General features: G+C 41.8%; 1 protein-coding gene across 1 annotated transcript in view; it reads left to right on the top strand.

Moving 5' to 3' along the window:
• The first annotated feature begins 202 nt into the window (after positions 1-202).
• The window catches only part of LOC132868329 (uncharacterized), an 86,124-nt gene continuing 70,032 nt past the window's right edge, over positions 203-16,294 (top strand). The window contains exons 1-2 of the mRNA XM_060901189.1: positions 203-260; positions 354-657. Of these exons, the coding sequence (XP_060757172.1) occupies positions 218-260; positions 354-657 (347 nt within the window). The 5' untranslated portion in view covers positions 203-217. The remainder of the gene's footprint in view (positions 261-353; positions 658-16,294) is intronic.

Below are 16,294 nucleotides of genomic sequence, written 5' to 3'. Positions count from 1 at the left end.
GTCATGGAAAAAATTTGTTCCATTCAAAAGCCACACATTCTCCATTAGATGAATCTCCTCCTCATGATTTAAATAAATTTTAAATCCGTTCTCCTCCCATCATCATCAGATAAGCAAATACAAGTGTCAGGGCTGGATATCGCTCTATTTATGTGTTGTGTTGGTCTCTGTTAAACTTTGAAGAACAGAAAAGACCCCAGTATAAACAACACACACCATGTTTTCTCCATCTCTACTGCTCCTGCTGGCAGCTGCTTCCTGTGAGTGCTTTATCAAATTCATTCATTTACGACAAAAACAATAAATGTGCAGCTTATATTGTGTGAGATATCACCATGTGTTTTCCTCCACAGATGTGCATGTTGAGGAACTGACTCAGCCTGCTTCCATGACAGTCCAGCCAGGCCAGAGTCTCTCCATCCACTGCAAGGTTTCATATTCAGTTACTAGTTATTATTCATATTGGATTCAACAACCTGCAGGACAAACTCTGGAGTGGATTGGATACATCTGTCGTGATGGGAGTACATATTACAGTGAGAAACTGAAAACCAAGTTCAGCATCTCCAGAGACACTGCTACTAACACAATAACAATTCAAGGACAGAATCTGCAGACTGAAGGTACAGCTGTGTATTACTGCGTGAGATACACACAGTGTCACAGAATAGTGGATTCCCCTTCAAAAACTTTGAGACGCGTTAGAGACATCCTGTCAATGCAACTAATAAACCATTTCAGTCACACTTTTACTTTCTTCCACTGGAATGAAGGCTTAATAGTTTGTGTCATTTTTAATCACACAAACAGTTGATTAATAGTTGACAGGCTCAAATCTAATATCTATCAAATGCTTGCCAGTTAAATTGTTTATGTTGAGTAATGCAGTGTATCATGAGGTCTCATCCATGGCATCATCTGAATAATAATGACAACAAAACACTAAAAGTGCAGTTCTGTTGTCGGTCCTTTTGTGTAATTTGTATTTGATCAGAAAATGTGTCATTAGTCCACCGACTTTTCGTTTCTCCTCCAAAGGCATTCTGGGGAAAAAGGAAGGTCGAGTAAATCATCCATAAATCTATTCTCTGACATCAATAAGTTATTGAACAGGCAGAGAAAAATAATGCAGCCATTTCTAAGCAGTAGAAGTGCAAATTATTTTCCATTGTTGATAAACAATCAAATTTAGAAAGTTTCCTCTACCTTTGGTCTTGTAGTGTCTCCTGTATATTTATCCTGAGCCACATTAGAAATGTCTGAACATGATGTTTTTCTTTCAGCTTTAAGGCCTGTGAGGGGCGCTCTTTCTCTATTCACACAACATCTACCCACCATGCTGAGCTTCAAAGGACTGACAGAGTGGAATAAATATGAGAACATGTTCTCCTGGGATTTACATTAAAGCCATAAACTCTAACTACAACATTGTTATGAAGCTAAGACCTTACAGATCGATTATATCAGTGTCTCATTAAACCAGGCTGCAGAATCCACACTGTTTGGTGAATTAGTCAGTAAATAGTCAGTAACTCTTCTATTTTGTGAATGTGTAAGTGTTTTTACATTTGCAGGGAATGCCTCGTGTCTTTAAGCCTGCTGTGCCTTTATGAAAGCATTAATTAATTAATTAATTAATTAATTAATTAATTAATTAATTAATTCATTAGTTAATTTGCTTGATTTGTGGTAAAAATTAAAAGTCATGAACTTTCAGGACCTAGAAATACCATTATACTGGAGATTTTTCAAATAAAATCGATAGGCAATGGGCATGGAGGAGGAAGAGAAGAAGAATTTTGACCACTGTCATTTTCAGCTGTTTTTTCCCTCCAAAAACTTAATTTCCAAAACCATTATTCATCCCTTCATTTTACAGTTGGAATAAATGTTTAATGAGTGGATTCAGGAAAACTACATCATGTTTCTCCTCTGTGACATCAGGACTCACACATTTATTCCATCATGACGTCAGAGACTAAAACCCTGTTCCATTTTAATGAGAGATTTCTGAGCAGTGTTGTTTCATCAAGGTTTAAATTTGATCATGTAATTGCAAACATTTTATTATTTGATGTGAAACTACTGTTTATCATCAGATGCTGAATTCCTCCAGCTCCATATTTGCCTTTTAATCTGAGGACTGTGTGTTCTTCTCAAAGTTTCTCTGTAATCTTGATGAGGACATGAGACTGATAATATTGCAAGAATACATTCTGGTGTCGACTTTGGATAAAAGCTGACTAACAAGTAAGATGTGTGTGTGAACTGGTTCCACTTCAGCTTCTCATTAGAAACAGGATAAAGAGCTGTGACTGTTCTGAAGAGGCTGTGTAAGAGTCTGTTCTTCACTTGAGAGATTGTTAATAAAGTGAGGTTGCTCGTATGGTCTCATCACTTCATCTGATCTCAGTATGGAGGAAAATCCACAGCACAGGTTGGACAAGTTAAAACTCAATGAGGACAGAAAGTGAAGACACAGTTGTGTATTATGGAATGACATCCTTCAGTGGTGTGTGAGTTTTCTCAGGAACATGACAAGATGCATTTTATACTGCTGTTATAATGTAAGGGTCCAAATTAAACAGAACTATTCATGAATAAAAGTCGAATTTCATCTTCTTTGAATAAATTCAACTGAAAACAAACTCACTAAGGAACAACTCCCTTCAGCTTCTTATTTGTTAAAATATCAACACAAACAGGACTGACAGATCGATCTACAAACAGACATGACACAATGTTTTCAATTATTCTACATTTAAAGTCACAGATTATCGATGTTTGAGAGATGAGGAGGTTTTCTCATGTAGAAAAATTCCTCAAATTTCCCTGAATCTAAGGAGTGTCTCCATGCAAATGTCCTTCCCTGTTATATATTTAATCAGTGAAGACCAAGAGCTTTATACTTCTTCTGCTTCAACACACACCATGATCTCTACATCCCTCCTGCTGCTGCTGCTGACAGCTGTACACTGTAAGTGTTTTTACATTTGATATTTAATACAGTTTTATTTTTACTGGAAGCTTTTTGCTTTTCCAACATTAAAATAACTTTTCTTTCCCAGGTGTTCACTGTGTTGAGCTGATCCAGACCAGATCCACAGTATTAACCCCTGGTCAGTCACTGACTCTGACCTGTAAAGTATCTGGATATTCATTAACTGATGGCAGCTACTGTACAAACTGGATACGACAACCTGCAGGAAAAGCTCTGGAGTGGATCGGAGGTATATGGTATGCTGGGAACACTTACTACAGTGAGAAACTGAAAAGCAGGTTTCAGGTTTCCAGAGACACGTCCAGCAGCACAGTAACATTAACAGGGCAGAACATGCAGACTGAAGACACAGCTGTGTATTACTGCGCTCGTAATCCACAGTGAGACAAATCAACAACATCCCTGTACAAAAACACCTCATACAGTGTACAGTATAACAGAATGTCCACAAGATACAAAACTTATCAATCCAAGTCTCACTAAAAAATAAATAATTTCACAAATTACCACAGAGTTTCATGTTCATTTTTTTTATTCGTTTGCGGCGGAGATTTTAAACCACAGTGCTACATCTCTAACACTGCTGCACATCTCATCTCATCTCATTATCTCTAGCCACTTTATCCTTCTACAGGGTCGCAGGCAAGCTGGAGCCTATCCCAGCTGACTACGGGCGAAAGGCGGGGTACACCCTGGACAAGTCGCCAGGTCATCACAGGGCTGACACAGACAACCATTCACACTCACATTCACACCTACAGTCAATTTAGAGTCACCAGTTAACCTAACCTGCATGTCTTTGGACTGTGGGGGAAACCGGAGTACCCGGAGGAAACCCATGCGGAGAACATGCAAACAAGCATTAATAGCAAGCATTAATAATAGTTTGTGCACCCTGTGCTTCCACTGCTACAAATGTATCCAATCCACTGCATCTTTTTCCCTGGAGCATGTCGGCTCCAGTCTGTACAATAGCTCATGGGCGTCGCCACCACTGAATGTGAAGGGGACGTGTCCCCTTCACATTTCATAATTCTTCGTTTGGACCCCCCACACACACATTTAACATAGAATATTAGTTCACCCAGCGCCGTTTCTATTGCTTCGTGAAATAATCCATTCCACTTACACAGACCACTGAAAATCCACTCCGGGTTTTCCGGGCGTTCGCTACAACAACTCACCGCGCGCGAGTGAAGTGAATCTCAGCGCGAGCAGAAAAATTGGTGCAGCTACTTGAAAGTGGAAGAGGTGACGTCAGCCCCATTGCCACCTCAGTGTCTTGCTTTTGCTAAAACCTTATTCTTTTGTTCTGTGCCCTCAAAATTAACCCGAGGCCACATTAAATTAATGTTCAACTAAACAATGAAATAAGCTTAGCCTAATGGGGTATTCTTGGTTGATGATGAATTGTTTGCAGTATTTGCTCCTCCCCAGACACAATGGACAGAAGGAAATTCTTTTCAAAGAAGCAGAAAGTCAGTCAAAATTTCCCCACAGGACAGGTTTTTTTTTTTTTGTCCCAATGGAAATGTTAGTGCAGTTAGCTGGCTAGTCAATGTTAGATGTATCAGCTCGCTTAATGTTAGCTATCATTTAATTCAAACCCAGTAGGCCTGCCTTACTGTAATGCCAAGAATGAGGTCAAGTCTGCTCTGATGATATTTATTGATTCCCTGTTGTGATTTGAAGAACTTGTTTTGCCTGGTCTTTGCCAGTTTTCTGGAAAGTAACATGGGAAACCAGTGTATGGGGAAGGAATAGTAGAAAGGAAAGCAATGGAGAGAGATGGATGTTATTCCAGGTGGATTGTGAAGGAAAGGGGGATAAAAGTTATTAAGTGGTAGAAATTGTGCTGGAACCAATGTAAGAAGGAGTTATATCTATAAATCTGTTTGTTATACTAATCTGTAAATGTTACTGTAGTGCCACCATTGCATGTAGGTTGACAAAACTGCACTTGTTCATTGTGTAAAGTTATATTTTATGTGTCGTTGCTTGACACAGTGCAATTTTGTGTTATGAAGACTGCATGATGCCATGTCATTTTTGTTATGAGTATCACTAAATCGGAAAAAAAGTAGAATTCACCCACTAAAGTCACTGTTGGTGGTTAACAAAATTGCACCTGTTCATTGTGTGAAGTTATTTTTTGTGTGTCACCATTGCTTGACACAGTGTGATTTTGTTATGAAGTTTGCATGATGCCATGTCATGCCTGTTCATTGTGTGAAATTATGAATATTCTTATTTTTAAACATACAGTTGAGTGTCACCATTGCTTGGCACAGTGGCATGTTGTGTTACATCTAAAACTAAATAAAAAAGGAAACATAAAATAAAAAGTAAAATGCACTCATTAAGTCATTGTTGGTGATAAATTGTGTCACATTCATCTCATTATCTTAGGCATAGCAGTGGATTTAAAAACAGGCTGATGAATATATGGACAAGTTGAATGAGGACTTATTGTTGAGTCTCTTAAATAGTCATTGAATTAAGTGACTTGTTGGTAAAATTAGATGTTTAAAAACCTGTTAAAAATACACCAGAATGCAGGAAATGGCATCTAATTAATTAAGCATTTTCTGGGGGAGGACCCCCCGCCAGTGTGTCCCCCCCCACATTAAAAATGCTTTTGACACCCCTGCAATGGCTGCTATCATTCAAGCTATATCCAGACACTTTACTTCCAATGGTCAAAGCCTGTCCAAGCTGGACAATCACATGACCTGACAAAGCAAATTCAATTGCACCAAATGCAACTGTAATTTAAAAAAAAAACAACAGTAATTTAATTTCTCGAAAATATCTCAACAACAAATACACAAAGTACAACAATGGATATTAGAACACATGTATGAACTTCCAGGATGCAGTGATGAGCAGCACCAGGGAATAAAGGAGCCACATGGTTGCAGATGAGGCTATACTGGTCGGATCTGCTCTATGACGGTCCAGCTTTATTGAAGGAAAGGTGGGAACTGAGTTTGCATCATGTAAGGGAGTGTAAAATGACAGTTTTTCTGTTGGTCAACAGGATGAAGTGGCTGCAGGATATCATAACATTTACTGTTGTGGTTAACGTGACAGGAAGACTACTGCTGAGGATCATGAGTAAAAATATACTTTTTTTAACCTTCAACTCTCCATGTTGCAATTACAAGTCTGAGAAAGTTATGGTGACTGGGAGTCAGTATATTTAATACATAATATGAAGAGTCTGAAAGCTGAAGACACGGCTGTTTATTACTGTGCACAAGAGTCACACTGACACAACAGACTCCAGAGCTGTACAAAAACTGACACAAGCACATCCTCATTAGCTGTAAATATTCCCTCAGCAGGAAACTGAACCCCAAATATGTCAAAACATGTATTTTGCCATGTTAGTGTGCCTGTATAGTCTCCAGAAGAGATGGCCAGCTATCAGTTTTGTTTACTGGTTTAAAGAATGCGAAATGTTTTTTTCCTTCCTGCAGTAAAATTCCATAATGCACTGCTTTAATAACTGGCAATGCATTACCAAGAGTGCATGCAAATCTCCACACCTCACACAGGTATAAACAGCCTGAACGCACATAGCAAGTACAACAAAGCTGCTCTCTTCTAAGCATCATAAGCTGGCCTCTTCTTCTTCTGGTGGACTCTGAGCCCTGTGAGTGCACACTTCTCTCCACACTTTATTCACCAATTTATATGCTCCATATTTCAGTTAAAGTGAAGTGTGTTGAATAGTTTCTTTGCCACTCTTCTCTTTTCAGATGTGCACTGCATTAGTCCGATCTCATCTCCTGCTGAGGAGCCTCAGTGAAGTTGTCCTGTCAGATTTCTGGCAAAGACCTGACTCGCAATGGCACAGGCTGGATAAGACAGTGTCCAGGAAAAAGGCTTGGAGCGGATCGCGATCATATGGGGTGGCGGAAGGATAAACATTGTAGCTTCCTGGAAAACCCACTACAGCATCTCCATTGACACGAGCAACAATGCGCTTTATGAAGATATCACACTGGTGAATCTGACACTGTGATGTTGCACAATGCAAGATCACACTGAGGAATGTTCAGGAAATTCTCCTCCTGTTTCACTTGCATGGAGTTGTTTTTCAGAGAATTGCCTTGTGCAAGTTCCTCATTAAACGCTTTCTCCACGTGAAAGGTTTTACCTGCTCATGTAATGCATTGGTTGTTTCATTTCATTATTTGTTTATAGACATGCATTCTTTCATTTCAGGTCTGCAACACATTACCAAAAAATTTTGGGACGGGGTGATCTCCAGTTTATCAGAGTGTGTGAGAAAATTATTGAACTGTTTAAAAACAATGCTCCTCAAAGAAAGATAGGTAGGAATTTGGATATTTCACCTTCTACGGTGCATGAGATCATGAAATGATTCAAGGAATCTGGAAGAATTTTAGTGCATAAAGGGGAAGGGCATGTTCCTAATTTGAACACCCGTGATCTTTGATCCCCCAGGCGGCACTGCATCAACAACCATCATTCATCTATCACGGAGATAACCACATGGGCTTGGGATTACTTTGGCAAACCTTTGTCAAGTACAATACAGTTACTGTACATCCACAAATGCCAGTTAAAACCTTCCTGTGCAAAAAGGAAACCTTAGGTTAACTGTGTCCAAAAGCAACACTGACTCCTCGGAGCTCAGAGGCATCTGGGATGAACTATCTCACAGTGGAAACGTGCACTGTGGTCAGATGAATCAGTATTCCAGGTCTTTTATGGAAGAAATGGATGCCGTGTGCGACAGGCCAAAAATGAAAAGGACCATGCATACTGTTCCAAACAACAAGTCCAAAAGCCAGGGTGTGTCAGGGTATGGGGTTGTGTCAGTGCCCTCCGGAAAGGTAACTTGCACTTCTGTGGTGGCAGCATTAACGCAGAAAAAGTAGAGTGAGATTCTGGAGCAACATATGCTGCCTTCAAGATGGCATATTTTCCAGGGAGATATCAACAAGACAATGCAAAACCACATTCTGCACAGAGGATAAAGGCATGGCTGTGGACACAGAGGGTGCCTGTCCCCAATAGAGAAAGTGTTGCAACTTTCAAAATGATGACGACCTTGTACTGTTGCATACTTTAAGACCATTTTACTGTAAGATTGAAACAAAATAAGACCTCTAATGTTTCATCATTAGGTCTCTTCAGTCCCTAATCAACTTTTAGGTGTAAGATGGCGGCGCCCGGTGAGGCTGCGGCCAAGCCGGCTCCCGATAACAATGTGTGTTTTTTGTTAAATGTACCATCAAAATCGTCTTCAAGAATCGCGTACAACAGGAGTACATTACTGGGACTTAGGAACAACAACATTACAAAGGATTTGTCCGGAGTTAACTTCGCCACGGATCGTGAAACTCTTCTCGGTCTAGGAATAATGACCCAAGACAACGGCCCCTCTGAGGCAGCGGGCTCCCCCTCCACCATCAGCCGAAACTGGAAGCAGCAGAAGTGGCAGTGGAGACTGAGCATACGCCGGAGGAGAAGGCGAGGTTGCCGAGCAGGCATCACACACCGATTGAAAAGAAACCCTCACAAAACAGCACTACCATCTATTCTCCTATCAAACGTCCGCTCATTGGAAAATAAAATGGACTATCTCAAGCTGGATTTAACCACACAAAGAAATGTGAGAGAATGCAACGCGATCATCCTTACCGAGACGTGGCTTCACAACAACGTTCCGGACAGCGCCATTAAACTGGATGGGTTTACAACATTCCGCGCGGACAGAAACCACGCCAGCACGGGTAAATCTCGAGGAGGTGGTGTGTGCATTTACACAAATAACAACTGGTGTACAAACGCTGCAGTTATTACAAGTCACTGCTCAGAGAACATTGAGTTTTTAACCCTCAACTGCCGTCCATTCTACCTGCCGCGAGAATTCAATACCGTCAACATCACAGCTGTTTACATCCCCCCCAGCGCCAACACAAAAGAGGCGCTCTCCATTCTGTACAAGTCTGTGAGTACACTACAAAACACACACCCGGACTCGGTCTGCATAATCGCTGGCGATTTTAATCAGGCCAATTTGAAATCTGTAATGCCACACTACCACAAGAGTGTGAACTTTGCAACAAGGGGAGAGAACACACTTGACCAGGTATACACCAACATCAGACATGCCTTCAGAGCTGTTCCCCACCCCCAGCTGGGTTCATCAGACCATCTCTCTGTTATGCTAATCCCAGCCTACAGACCTCTGTTGACAAGAAGCAAGCCAACTGTGAAACAGATCAGGGCCTGGCCAGAGGGCTCCATAGCAGCTCTACAGGACTGTTTTGAACGCACAGACTGGTCTGTTTTCAGGGAGGCGGCCACCACCAACCAGGACGTCAACCTCACCGAATACACAGACTCTGTAACTGGATACATAACAAAATGCATGGAAGATGTAACCGTCACCAAGGACATTACAGTGAGAGCAAACGAAAAACCCTGGTTCACCAGGGAGGTACGTGAGCTCCTAAGGGCACGCAACGTTGCTTTCAGGTCTGGGGACAAGGAGGCCCTAAAGTCTGCCAGGGCCAACTTGCACCGCGGCGTGAGAGCAGCCAAGCATGCATATGGACAAAAAATCAATTCGCACTTCACTGATACGAAGGACCCAAGACGCCTGTGGCAAGGCATCCAGTCAGTCACAGACTACAAACCATCCCCCCCACTGTGTGAGGACAACACAGACTTTCTCAACTCACTGAACACTTTCTTCAGCCGGTTTGAAGAAAATAACACTACAACACCTACAAAAACCCCCGTCAACCCAGACAGCACAACACTTCAACTGGACTCAGCAGACGTGAGGAGGACCCTACTCAAGGTGAACCCCAGGAAAGCTGCAGGCCCAGACAACATACCCGGGCGCTTGCTCAGAGACTGTGCGAACTCACTCACGGAAGTCCTCACAGATATCTACAACATCTCTCTGAATCAAGCCATCATACCAGCAAGTTTTAAAGCCACCACTATTGTACCACTACCCAAGAAGTCACCAGCATCATCACTGAACGACTATAGACCCATAGCACTCACTCCCATCACGATGAAGTGCTTTGAGAGACTGGTTAAAGCCCACTTAACATCCACCCTCCCCACTACTCTGGATCCATACCAATTTGCCTACCGCCCCAAGCGCTCCACTGATGACGCCATAGCAATAGCACTCCACCTCTGCCTGGCTCATCTGGAGAACAAAAACAGTCACGTGTGGATGCTGTTCATTGACTTCAGCTCTGCGTTCAACACTGTCATCCCCCAACATCTGGTGAACAAGCTGAGTGAAATAGGCATCAGCACTTCACTGTGCAACTGGCTGCTGGACTTTCTAACAAACAGACCGCAGACAGTCAGAGTTGGAAACAACTCCTCAGCGACCACCATCATAAACACCGGGGTGCCGCAAGGTTGTGTGCTGTCCCCCCTGCTGTTCACGCTGATGACTCACGACTGCTGTGCCAGATTTGAAACGAATCACATCATCAAATTTGCAGATGACACAACAGTGGTGGGCCTCATCAAAGACAACGATGACTCAGCATACAGAGAGGAGGTACAGCTACTCATCAACTGGTGTGAGAGGAACAATCTGCGTCTCAATGTCAACAAAACAAAAGAAATTACTGTGGACTTCAGGAAAAAACAACCAACACACATCCCACTGATCATCAATGGCAGTGCAGTGGAGTCTGTGAAAAGCACAAAGTTTCTAGGAGTGCACATCACAGATGACCTCTCATGGACTACCAACACCACCGCCCTGGTCAAGAAGGCGCAGACACGACTCCACTTCCTGCGGAGGATGAGAAGAGCCGACCTCCCCACATCTGCACTCACCACATTCTACAGGGGTGCCATTGAGAGCATCCTGACCAGCAGCGTCTCTGTCTGGCATGGCAGCTGTCTAGCTGCAGACAAGAAGGCGCTGCAGAGGGTGGTGAGGACAGCAGAAAAGATTATCAGGTCACCCTTACCAGCCATTCAGGACCTGTACACTTCACACTGTTCCAAGAGAGCGATGAACATTATCAAAGACCCCACTCACCCAGCACATAAACTGTTCTCCTTACTGCAGTCAGGGAAGCGCTACCGCAGCGTGCGGTGCCGCACAAGCAGACTGGGAAACAGCTTCTTTCCACAAGCTGTCAGACTCCTTAACTCACTGAGGAAAACTACATGAACATTCCAAAGATACCAAGAACATTCCATGAACATTTATTCACCATGCCCTTGCACCTTATCCTTCGCACCTTATATACTGCATCTATACTGCAGGACTCTACCTTTACGACGACTGATTGTACTCTCTGCTGCTGCTGCTGCTGCTGCTGTGTGTGTGTGTGTGTGTATTTATTGTCCATCAGTATGTCTTATTATTGCACAGTGTGTGTGTGTGTGTGTGTGTTTTCACTGCAGTGTGTGTGTGTTTTACTGCAGTGTGTGTGTGTGTGTGTGTGGGTGGGTGGGTGATTTTTATCAATAGTATATGTATGCTTAGTTAAACTTGCACATTGGAGACTGGTCAAACGCAATTTCAAACTTCTGTGCTAACCCTGTTACATAGATTTTTGACAATAAAGTACACTTGAACTTGAACTTGAACTTTAGGTGCTGCGAGAATGAATGACAGCATTATCAAGTGGTCAGTGTTGTCCTGTCTCTACTTTTTTGAAATGTCTTTCTTTGAATGAAATAAATCAACAAACAAACAAACAAATAAATAAATAATTCATGAGGTAAAACAATGTGCTGTTTGTATTGTTTTGAGGACAATCAAGGTCGAACATGACTTATAATTCATTGTTTTCAGTTTTAATTTCAATTCCAACATCCAACATACTTTTTTCCTGTTGTACTTGCTGGGTTGAGTTTGTTGGATCAGGTCTCTGGGTCACTGTGACCCAAATTTGGGTGAACTGGGAAACCTCCAGCATGCTGGGTTGGGGATGCGGACCAGAAAGATTCATTTTCTGGAATTTTCCACTGTGTTTGTGGAGACAGAACAGCAACCAGAAAAAGTCTGAAGTAAAACGAATCTGGTGCAACTGTAAGACTGTTTCACATAATTTTTAATTTGGTTTAATCTTTTGAAATTATTATATTTTGCATTAAGGCATGATGTCAGTAATTTTATCATGTAGGTTTGTTTAATAAGCAATATTAGCCTGCTGACAAAATGTACAGCAGTTACCATGAGCTGAGGGGGAAATGTTGTTATACAGCAGCCTTAAATTAGATAAATTAGTGTTAACTGACATTTAACATTAATTTAGGGTTATTGTTTATCTTCTAGCTCATTAAAAATGATATCGCGTTTTCTGCCCAACATTTAGCTGACTATCACTGGAGTTGAGTTGATGCTAATCCTGTGTGTCAGGGGCGCAACTACCCACTTTTTGGGAAGTATGCAGCAATAATTTTGCCCCCCCCCCCCGCACACACACACCGTATATATCTCATCTCATCTCATTATCTCTAGCCGCTTTATCCTTCTACAGGGTCGCAGGCAAGCTGGAGCCTATCCCAGCTGACTACGGGCGAAAGGCGGGGTACACCCTGGACAAGTCGCCAGGTCATCACAGGGCTAACACATAGACACAGACAACCATTCACACTCACATTCACACCTACGGTCAATTTAGAGTCACCAGTTAACCTAACCTGCATGTCTTTGGACTGTGGGGGAAACCGGAGCACCCGGAGGAAACCCACGCGGACACGGGGAGAACATGCAAACTCCACACAGAAAGGCCCTCGCCGGCCCCGGGGCTCGAACCCAGGACCTTCTTGCTGTGAGGCGACAGCGCTAACCACTACACCACCGTGCCGCCACCGTATATATATATATATATATATATATATATATATGCACATTTTACAGTTCACTGAAGTTTATTTAAACATATCTCACTATAACAACTGAGGTACTCATAGCACAAAACATTTACATTTACACAATGTCCAGAACACCAGTCAGGGTGTTAAAAGGAAAAAGTAAGAAAATGGATTAAAACAAAAAGTAAGATATTTCATCTTTGACCCAAATGTAGTAGAGTTTAAGTACCAAAATGCAACTACTTCAGTAAGGAACAAATACTTCAAAAAGGTCAGTTAGTACAGCAACTAATTTTACTTTGTACTAAAAGTACTTTGTTACTATCCAGTCCATCACTGGCCAAAGGATAGGAAGGAACTAAATTGTAACATGCCACACCTTGGCATTCGCCCATTTGTCAAGTATAGAATCAAAGGAAATAGACCGCGCCAGAGTATTTATTATGGAAATGAATTCATCTGACTTTCTGTTACACAAGCCAGAGTTCGCTAGCTATCCAAGAATGGTGATTGCATAATCAGGTGCTTGTCCAACCGACATTAATGATCATTGCATTCACGCAGGCACCACATTTCAATCAATTTGACAAACGGGTACTAAATCCTTGCCCATAGCCTGTGTGTGCATCAGGCTCAGCTTAAATATGCTAAATTGCTATACAATTGAATTTCAGCTAGCCAGGCCAGTGCAGCACTATCTAGTCTTCTGTGAACTTCATAGCCTAATCCCTGACCCTGAACACAAGATCTGTTTCCATCATAGTCCATACCCGCTACTGTCTTTCATCCACATCAACATTTTTTGGCGCATCCCCGAGACTAAAACTCTGTTCCATTTTAATGAGAGATTTCTGAGCAGTGTTGTTTCATCAAGGTTTAAATTTGATCGTGTAATTGCAAACATTTTATTTGATGTGAAACTACTGTTTTTCATCAGACGCTGAATTCTTCCAGCTCCATATTTGTCTTTTAATCTGAGGACTGTGTGTTCTTCTCAAAGTTTCTCTGCAATCTTGATGAGGACATGAGACTGATAATATTGCAAGAATGCATTCTGGTGTCCACTTTGAATAAAAGCTGACTAACAAGTAAGACGTGTGTGTGAAATGGTTCCACTTCAGCTTCTCAGTAGAAACAGGATAAAGAGCTGTGAGACAAAGACTGTTCTGAAGACACTGTGTCTGTTCTTCACTTGAGAGATTGATAATAAAGTGAGGTTGCTCGTATGGTCTCATCACTTCATCTGATCTCAGTATGGAGGAAAATCCACAGCACAGGTTGGACAAGTTAAAACTCAATGAGGACAGAAAGTGAAGACACAGTTGTGTATTATGGAATGACATCCTTCAGTGGTGTGTGAGTTTTCTCAGGAACATGACAAAATGCATTTTATACTGCTGTGATAATGTAAGGGTCCAAATTAAACAGAACTATTCATGAATAAAAGTCGAATTTCATCTTCTTTGAATAAATTCACCTGAAAACATCTTATAAACTCACTAAGGAACAACTGCTTCAGCTTCTTATTTGTTAAAATATCAACACAAACAGGACTGACAGATCGATCTACAAACAGACATGACACAATGTTTTCAATTATTCTACATTTAAACTCACAGATTATAGATGTGTGAGAGATGAGGAGGTTTTCTCATGTAGAAAAATTCCTCAAATTTCCCTGAATCTAAGGAGTGTCTCGATGCAAATGTCCTTCCCTGTTATATATTTAAGCAGTGAAGACCAAGAGCTTTTACTTCTTCTGCTTCAACACACACCATGATCTCTACATCCCTCCTGCTGCTGCTGCTGGCAGCTGTACACTGTAAGTGTTTTTACATTTGACATTAAATACACTTTTTTTTATTGCTTTTCCTTTTTCTACATTTAAAATAACTTTTCTTTCCCAGGTGTTCACTGTATTGAGCTGATCCAGCCCGGATCCACAGTATTAACCCCTTGTCAGTCACTGACTCTGACCTGTAAAGTATCTGGATATTCATTAACTGATGGCAGCTACTGTACAAACTGGATATGACAACCTGCAGGAAAAACTCTGGAGTGGATCGGACGGATATGTTATGCTGGGGAAACTTAGTACAGTGAGAAATTGAAAAGCAGGTTTCAGGTTTCCAGAGACACGTCCAGCAGCACAGTAATATTAACAGGGCAGAACATGCAGACTGAAGACACAGCTGTGTATTACTGCGCTCGTGAACCACAGTGAGACAAATCAACAAAATCCCTGTACAAAAACACCACATACAGTGTAAAGTATAACAGAATGTCCACAAGATACAAAACTTATCCATCCAAGTCTCACTAAAAAATAATTTCACAAATTACCACAGAGTTTCATGTTAATTTTTTTTATTCGTTTGTGGCGGAGATTTTAAACCACAGTGCTACATCTCTAACACTGCTGCACATGAAACACACTATTATAATCACATCACTAACAAGAACTTGTTATACTGGAGGGAACAATAATCACCTCAATAAATGTGTGAGAAAAGTGTTAGAGCATTTTCTCATGACTTTGAAGATCTCATCTCATTCTCATCTCATTATCTCTAGCCACTTTATCCTGTTCTACAGGGTCGCAGACAAGCTGGAGCCTATCCCAGCTGACTACGGGCGAAAGGCAGGGTACACCCTGGACAAGTCGCCAGGTCATCACAGGGCTGACACATAGACACAGACAACCATTCACACTCACATTCACACCTACGGTCAATTTAGAGTCACCAGTTAACCTAACCTGCATGTCTTTGGACTGTGGGGGAAAACGGAGCACCCGGAGGAAACCCACGCGGACAACATGCAAACTCTGCACAGAAAGGCCCTCGCCAGCCACGGGGCTTGAACCCGGACCTTCTTGCTGTGAGGCGACAGCGCTAACCACTACACCACTGTGCCGCCCGACTTTGAAGATAAGTTGAATTTTTCCACGATCATGATCCAATATTCTCAAGCATTAATAATAGTTTGTGCACCCTGTGCTTCCACTGCTACAAATGTATCCAATCCACTGCATCTTTTTCCCTGGAGCATGTCGGATCCAGTTTGTACAATAGCTCATGGGCATCGCCACCACTGAATGTGAAGGGGACGTGTCCCCTTCACATTTCATAATTCTTCATTTGGACTCCCCCACACATTTAACATAAAATGTGAGTTCACCCAGCACCATTTCTGTTGCTTCGTGAAAGAATCCATTCCACTTGATCGATAAGAGAATACACAGACCACTGAAAATCCACTCTGGGTTTTCCTGGCATTACCTACAACAACTCACCACACGCAAGTGAAGTGAATCTCAGTGAAGTCCTGAACTTTTTCCACTCATATCCTGGAGACCTTGCTGGGGTTTGAACCAATACACTGTCAACCCACAGGTAAAGCTCATCCAATGGAGCCACAGGATCTTGTACTAAT

Source organism: Neoarius graeffei, chromosome 20, assembly GCF_027579695.1.
Source record: "Neoarius graeffei isolate fNeoGra1 chromosome 20, fNeoGra1.pri, whole genome shotgun sequence".
Classification (NCBI taxonomy): Eukaryota; Metazoa; Chordata; class Actinopteri; order Siluriformes; family Ariidae; genus Neoarius; species Neoarius graeffei.
The sequence above is the reverse complement of the archived record's forward strand: the minus strand, read 5'-3'. Positions and strand labels throughout refer to the sequence as shown.